The following is an 8,172-nucleotide window of genomic DNA, read 5'->3' on the forward strand; positions in this document are numbered from 1 at the left end:
CATCTTAGGAAAATCATGATGTTTCGGGATTGTGCTCCCAAATATCTATATCGGCCCCCGAAAATCTACACCGGTCGGGCTCTTCTAAAAACTTGACCTCTTGGCATTCGCTGATGTTTTTTTAGCCCTGCTAATGGGAATGGGTCTATTGGTCAATCCACCACTGATCCAGTTTTTTGAGATGAGCTGTCTTTGGTGATCTTTTGACTTTGATCAAACTATAAGTCATGAGACTAATGGACATGCCTTCAGCTCAAAGCACCGGTGTACAGTACAGATCAGTGTTTGTTAGCGTGGCTGCAGAGTCCTATGGTTTCAACACAAAAGTGAGTGAAAATCTTTATTCAAAAATGAACTCCATTTAAATGTGTGTATAACAACCAGAGAATATTTTGTGAGCAACATGGTAAATTGTGTTCTGCCTCGAGTCTTTTTTTTTGTTTAAAAGCATGACTTCATCATTACAGTTGGTATTATTGTTCACTAGTAGACATACAGTCATCATGCTTTTAAATTGGCACTTAATGCTCAAAGGATCGGAACCCTTCAGTGCTAAACTATACATGGACTACTTCAGCATAACTTCGGTCAAAGGACTGGCCCTTAATACAGCAGATAGAACTACAAATAAGGTAACGATGCATCTTTACATGCGTAGCTGCTCTATAGTGTCCTTAAACAAATCTAGACACAAGGTACCAAAACCACAGCATCTACATAGGCAAATAGTAATGGCAAACATTTACCAAACACATTTTTAAATCACCTGTAAAGTAAAAAAAATAAGAACGTAACAAAGTTGTTAAAAATTGGAGGCACTCTGAACTAAGAAAGCATATTGGATCCAAGAGATGGCAAATATCTTCCAGCTGGACAGAAAACTGCATAAAAACAACAACATCTAAGCCACTCTTATGGCACAATAGAAGAAAATCTTAGACATAATGGTACCAAAAAGTATTTAGAATAACCGCTTTAAAAAAAAAAAGTATGCTGTAAAATCTCACAATTCCTCTGCATAACATTCGCATAACATAGGCCTACAAGATTAGGTCGTGGATCGGGGCTGTCGTAAGGTGCGTGAACTCAAACCCAACTGCCAGTCAAGGAAGATACTTTGGGTTCTCCAGTCGTAATACATAAGTCACAAAAAAAATTAGAGAATGAGTCCCTCTCCTCCAGTTGTGTCCTTAGAAACGGGTTCTTATTGACGCACAGAAGCTCCTCTCTGTCTCTGACAGTGACGTCGAGTGACGAAACGGCCCTCGGCGTCGGCGCTTGTCAGGAATAAACACCACTCAAACGCAGAGGCGCATGAGTTATTGTCGATTGCTCGATTACAGGCCAGATTTGGGCACCAGAGCGGCTCCACCCGCTCCTCGCAAATTACATGTTGACGCAGTACACGCCGTTTTTCGTATTTTATTTTTACAGCAAAACCAGAGAGCGGCCGATTTTCTCCCGCTTCCCCTACAGAGTCAGGATTGTAATTTGCACAGAATTAGGAGGTCGACTCCTTGACGCCAGAATCCCAGGCGTGTTCTGCTGGTGCTTGCGAAATGTCTCAGTTTCTCGCGGAGGCGAGGCAGGGGGATGTGTTCAGCTGTGTCAACAGCCTCTGACATATTCCGCACTAATGCCCACAAAGCCGCAACCCGTCAGGCTCGACTCCGTCTTTTTCCGCTATGTACCACCTCCTCTCCTCTGTAGTCTTCGTCATCCATCATTAGATGTGTCTCTTTGACTGCCGTGACCTCTGATGCGCCCCTGGGGTCAAGCCCCGGATCTGTGGGAGTCCTCCTCTCCCGCTCATGGCTGACAGCTCTCAGCTGCTCCGTCCCTCTCAGATCCCCGTTCGGCTGCACCGATGCTCCGAACGTAGCTGCGCCGCCTCCCTTGGCGGCAGACCACTGTGGCATCACGTCTGTCTCAACAATAAATACCAAAGAATAAATACCATAAAAAGACACAAGCCACGCGTCCGTCAGAGCATCCGAGATGCCCCTCCATCTTTTGCCATCACCGTGCCAGTCTTTTCTGTCAAGTCTTCTCTGTGAGTCTTCATTTGGTTTATCAACACTCAGATATTGGAGAGCGCAGACCTGTGATTCCGGCTGGTTTCATATTTGGCTCCGAAGCGCTGTCAAGACCAGCTCTCTGTTAGCTGGCCCGATGTGGCGGATGCGAGTCTGCACCGTCAACAAGTAGACTTGTGTGTGTGTTTGTGTGTGTGTGTGTGTGTGCGTGTGTGTTCAGCTCCACTTCCACTGTCCTCAACAGAAGTCTCAGAGTTCAGAGGACATTTGGCGCTCCCACAAAGATTTTTTCAGTCTGAAGTAGTGTGGCCAGGCCAGAGACTACTTCTTATCTACACTAAAGCAGGGGCCGGTCACTTTTCTGTTTCCAAGTTGGCGTTCATTCTCCTTTTTCCCCCTTCCTCCCCAAATCATTTTCCAGAAAAGATGTTTTGACGCTCGCACCTTTCTTGCGTCGACTCATAGATACACTAAGGACAGCTATTCTAATCTATGGGGGGAGTCAAAGTCTTTTTTTTTTTTGTAGGTTGGGGGAGGGGGGGGGGGGGGGTAATATCACTAGTCGATGAACTTATGTGTGTCTCCGTAGAGCCATCGCTGTGGCGGCATGGCGGCCTCATTGAGATGGTTGCACTCGTCGCTGCACTTGCAGGACTGGATGAACATCACGGACCTGTTGAAGCGCTCGCCATCGGGGCAGGCGAAGGCCACGCTGGCGGTGCGCGTGCGACGGGGCGAGCAGCAGCGGCCGTCCCTGCACACGCCACAGTAGTTGGGCCTGTACAGGCGGGTGCTCCTGCAGCCGGCGTAGGACAGACGGTGGGGCTCCGGGGCCTTGTGGGTACGAGAGCACTTCCTGCCTTTCTGCGGAGAGGGAGTGAAGAGGGGAAGAGTGAATCAAAGCACAGCAACATGAATATACTCAATACTCAAACTCAGGAAAATCAGCGTTAAAAGGCAGTTGAGTGCAGAGACGGAGAAAAACAAAATAAAGGTCAGAGCAGCAGATGAGAGTCTGAGAGCGGGGCTCGACAACAATAGCTGTGGGATCGACACTGACGCATGTGAACACCCACAGCGGCTCTGCAAACATTGGGAGGGCGCAGTGGAACAGGTGCATAGCAACCCATCAGCCTCACGACGGCGGGGAGGCTGATGGGTGTTGTGTACGAAATGTGGAGGAGCAACAGAGTGGGCGCTCTGAGTGCTCTTTAAAATCCCGGAGCGCGGAGCCACCGAGTGCAGCTGACGGCCGCGGTGTCGCAGGGTCGGCGTGGGAGAGCTCCGGAAAAACCCCCGCACGGATGCCAAAAAGTTTGTGGCATTTTTTGCCCATGTTAAAACAAGTTTATGCTGCAATTTCAGTTGAAAACTTGGAAAAGACTTGAGTTTACGGTGGGAAGAGCAAGAGGCAACACAGTGGGAAACTTGGTCCGAATCAGCTCCGTCGTCATCCTGCCACACAGCAACAGCACCGCGAATAGACAGAATGAACCGGGGAAGGCCCCTGCTACAGAGGGATCCGGGGGTGGTGGTGGTGGTGGTGGTGGGGGGGTGTATACATGCCATGATATTAATACCAATCTGACCCCTTGAGAGACATCCTTTCCTGAATCCATTTAGCATGGTGGCTGGGCTGCATAGTTGCGGGCCATTAGAGGAATCGCTGTAATCTACCCCTTTATAAGAATCTTAAAAGCACCAAACACATTCCTCACCTTGACAGGGATGGACATGGAGCTGCAGGGCCTAATGTTGCACAGGCGCGTCTCCTTGATCAGCTTACAGCGGGCATTGTCGTTGGTAACACGAGAGGAGACGCCCATCCCGCAGCTCCGGGAGCACTGAGACCAGGAAGTAGTCTGAACCACGCACTGGTCTCCCAACTGCCTCCAGGCTTTTGGAGAGACGAGAGAGATGGAGGACGCGTGAGAGGGAGACAACAACAACAACAACAACAACAACAACAACAACAATGGACGACGCAAAATGCGAAGCGAGAGAAAGAGCAGCAACATCGGCGGCGGTGAAACCGGAGGGGGTAAAGGGAGAGGGCCGCTGGGAGCGAGGGGAAAGGCAGAGGTACAGAGATGCAAAGGCACACTAGCCTCATTCACCGAACAGGCAACACTGACGCATAGAGAGGGTGATTACAGAGAGGGGAGAGCTGGGTGACGGAGGTATGTGCTGTGTGAGAGCAGTGTGAGAGAGAGAGAACCTCTGGTGTGCAAGGAGCCAGTGGAAAACAAGCCTCACATAAATGCTGACACACACACACACATGCGCCGATGCAGAGGGCAAGGCTCACAGTGAGACCGTTTGTGCGTCAGGGGGCTAAAATGGTTAAAACATAAACATGATGCTTTACTGCGTCGAGGAAACAGGCGGCACTCTGAGGCGACACGGCGGCACCCTCTCTCACCCGCCAGGTGCTTGTTTCCACGCGGCTTGTCCCACTTGCGGCCGACTTCCACCAGCTCGTTGCCCATGGTGTCCTTCTCCTTTTTGGGTTTGTAGGGGTACAGCTTCCGGTATGGTTTCGGATAAGGCTTGGGGTAGGGGTAAGCCGGGTAGGGGATGAAGGGGTAGGGCGGGTAAGCTGGAGGCTGCGGCCGCCGGTGTGCCGGGGGCACCACGGTGGTTCCCTTGTGGCAGTCGATGCTGAGGCAGCACTGGCCCGGCACCTTGACCAGCTGCGGGGCAGGACACGAAGGGGACGCCAGGGGCACGTGGCTGGGGCAAAGGGGCACGCAGCCCACCGCTCCATCGATGCAGGTGCACTGGTGCTTGCAACCAGCGCTGAAATTCTCGCCATTTTGAAAAATCCGCCCATTGTATTCGCAGGAGCGGCCCTCAGCCTTTGCTGGGGGAGGGAAGAAGACAGAGGAGATGGTCAAAACACTGCAGGAATCAAAATATTCTTGATCCAAAGGAAACTCTGAAGCTAATAAGCTGATCTTTCTTGAAAATAAGGTAGATAAGAAGAGAGGGAGAGACACGATATCTCCAGATTTATGAAGCAAGCTCTATTCTTAGACCAAAGGAATTTTGACTTGTTTACAATGTCCTTCCCCTTTCGCTCCCTCAGTGGAACTCCCCATACAACACCCCGGATACCCCCCTTTATATAGAAACACCCCCAAATAAACACGCATATAAAAATACCACTGTGCGTATGTGTTTGTGTGCTTCATGGGGCTGTTTGTGTACACATTGAACTACTTATATAAATCCTGGGGTTGGCCAGGTTTCAGTCGTAGCTCATGAAGGTGCTCTGTTTTCGAAAACGTGGCACAGGCTTCAAAACCTCAAGCCCCTATCAAAGAGAGACTCCAGCCGCTTGGCTCGGAAGCCAGATCCCCCCACCCTGAAGTTACACATTCCCTCACTCAACCCCGAGCTAAACCCTCCAACCCTGGGCCCAGTCTCAACCCAAAAGCCATTCGACCCCTCCCTCCTCTGACTTGGGGCCTTCCCGCCACCTCTGTCGCACGTACCCCTGCAGATGCCGTGGGTACGGCCCACATCATTGCCGTAGTTGCACTCGAGCCCTTTGTGGTGGTCACAGGGCCGTCCTTCGTGGCAATCCTGGTTGAGCTGGGCGGCGCACACCTTGCAGCAGCCGCAGCCGTCCGCGACAGAGCTGACCCCTGGGGGGCAGGAAGAAGGCCCCGCCGGACACTCACAAACCACTGGGCAGCCAGCAGTCACCTGCAGGAGGGGACAAACAGTTGATCAATGGCTTCATCGCGAAGAACCTCGATGTTGAAAAGAAAAAACAACAACTTCATACTTCAGACAGTCACACTGGAACCAGGCAGGACAATAGTTTGACTCATGTTACACAGATCACAGAAATTCCTCAAAGTGTGCGTGTTTGTGTGTGTGTGTGTTTGTGTGTGTGTGTGTGTGGCTTAAACATCAGTTGAATACCCAGCACTGTCCCAAGTCCCACAGGGGTATCTGTAACCGTCTGTCGCCTTCCGCTTGGCATTCGCCCGGACGATCAGGGATGAAAGGGACCTTCTCTGACCCCAAAACTCCCCACCCTCCTGCTCCCGCATCTTTTGTTTCTCGCCCTCTCTGTCGCCACACACACACACACACACACACACACACACACACACACACACACACACAGACACACACGGGCAGCTGCCAGCTTTACTGTCACCCAAAGGGATCCCTTCCTGACTGCCACTCTCTGAACCCAGGCCAGGTCTTGGTGTGCCCCCCCCCCCCCCCCCCCCCCCCAACACTGGTGTCACTGACTGATGGCATGGCACTGATCTCGGGTGCATATGAAGGTTGGACATATGACATCACACAATGCAGTGACAATAACTTTGCATTTTTAGCGTAGCCTTTGGGGTATAACCTGGTACTTGAAACATCCCCATGTACAAGTCACATATTCCTGTAGATATCAATATTGGAGAGTTTGAAATTGACGGTAAGGACTATTTTTTATTTCCATTGGTGCAACTGTTGTTGCATTACTGTAGTTTAATTTTAGGATAGAAGCCTGTTTACTTATAGAAGGACCTGTACATTTCTATAAAGACCCTCAAGAGACACGTATTCTATGTATGCGACATTTGGGGTGTCTTTTTTTATTTGCTGCATAATAATTTCGGTTTAAGTGAGTGTTTGGACAGAGAGGTCGAATTAGGCTTGGTGAAAAGTAACAAAGTAAGTAAGTATTACTGTGTCTGGCCACTTTAACCGTATATTAATTCCTTGTATATTCCACTACACTTCACAGGGAGGTGTCGTACTTCTGTTTCCCTCCACAACATTGAAAACACATGATGACGACTGCCGAGCGGTTCACGAAAAGATTGAGACCAACTCCACCTTGACCAACTACAACAGTAAAATAATACTTAGTCATTAATATATCCGCAATAAGAATATAGTAATAGTAATAGTAGTAACGGTAGTAATAGTCATAGTAATAATCCAACACTGAAAGTGGCCATTTCTCTGCATTAAGGGTACTTTTACTTTTGATATTTAAGTACAGTTTGTTATACTTATTAGGTTGTGTGTGTGTGTATGTGTGTGTGTGTGTGTGTGTGTGTGTGTGTGTACTAAGTGACATTTTCAGTACAGGGCTTTGTAATAGAGTATTTCCATATCGACATAGATACTCCTTGCACCCCTGAAAATAAGGAGTGTGAAAGTTCTGAGCGCTCAGCATCTTTATTTATCCTGACACTGGGCTCACTCGCTTCTCCACACGGAGACTCGGAGGGGGAGCAGCCGGTGCGAGGATCGCAACAAGTGTGTGCGGTTCCGTCGGACCATCGCCCGAGATCAGTTCGTATGGACGAATGTGACCGGACGACGGCAGCTCAAATCCGCCGGAGCTCGCGTTACAGTGCAGGCACGTGAGTCTGTACTCCGCCGTGTTGACGTGCAGCGCGGAGAGTCGACTTCGCACACTTACCAGACCGACTGTCACCACTTGCAGGGCAGCGAACAATAGCAGCGTCCCCATGCTGTCAGCCAACTCACATGGAAGAAGGAGGAACGATAAACAGCAATCTATGCCACAGGGGAACCCCCCCAAAAAAAGAAAAAAAGATAATAGATCCGCCACCGGCTCAGAGACAATGGCTTTTGTCCACAAAAGATTAAATCCGACTGGCACGACGACCATCAAAAGTCCCCCATCATTTGTACAAATTCTCATCGATCAAAGTTTGAGCCCTGTTTTTATATCGGCCCCGTGCTTTTTGGGGCGGCCACGCCCACCCCGGCCCTTTCTCGACCAATGGGGACGCAGGCGCGCGGCCAAGGTGTCTCGGCGCTGACGGAGGGGGGCGGGGCGCCGCTCGCAGCTCGCCGTAGGAGGGAGGGTGTGGGGGCGTGGCCAGGCATGAATGCAGTCATTCATAAAAACTCGGAATTACTACATTCCAAAGAGGACCTGGCTTTGGGGTGTTTATTTATTTATGTTTGGGCGAAAATAATATTTTTGATGCTTTAAAGTTCTTTTCACACGCATACCTCTGTCCGGCCGCTGCTTTGTGAAAAGTAAAATAAATATGCGCAGCTGCTCGTCTGTGCTACATTAATACCGGGGGCAGCCATGCAAAACAGCTAGCAATTTCCTTCCACCGCTTTATGA

The 8,172-nt window shown here is 50.0% G+C and overlaps 1 protein-coding gene across 1 annotated transcript; it reads right to left on the reverse strand.

The window, feature by feature from the left end:
- Positions 1-326: 326 nt before the first annotated feature.
- Positions 327-7,742, reverse strand: si:ch211-106h11.3 (CCN family member 1). Its single transcript, XM_035615535.2, has 5 exons — positions 7,489-7,742; positions 5,534-5,747; positions 4,459-4,899; positions 3,755-3,933; positions 327-2,900 (listed from the first exon to the last, which is right to left on the reverse strand). The coding sequence occupies exons 1-5, from the start codon at positions 7,732-7,734 to the stop codon at positions 2,595-2,597; spliced, it is 1,386 nt and encodes a 461-aa protein (XP_035471428.1). The 5' UTR covers positions 7,735-7,742; the 3' UTR covers positions 327-2,594.
- Positions 7,743-8,172: the final 430 nt, after the last annotated feature.

This window comes from Scophthalmus maximus, chromosome 17, assembly GCF_022379125.1.
Source record: "Scophthalmus maximus strain ysfricsl-2021 chromosome 17, ASM2237912v1, whole genome shotgun sequence".
Lineage (NCBI taxonomy): Eukaryota > Metazoa > Chordata > Actinopteri > Pleuronectiformes > Scophthalmidae > Scophthalmus > Scophthalmus maximus.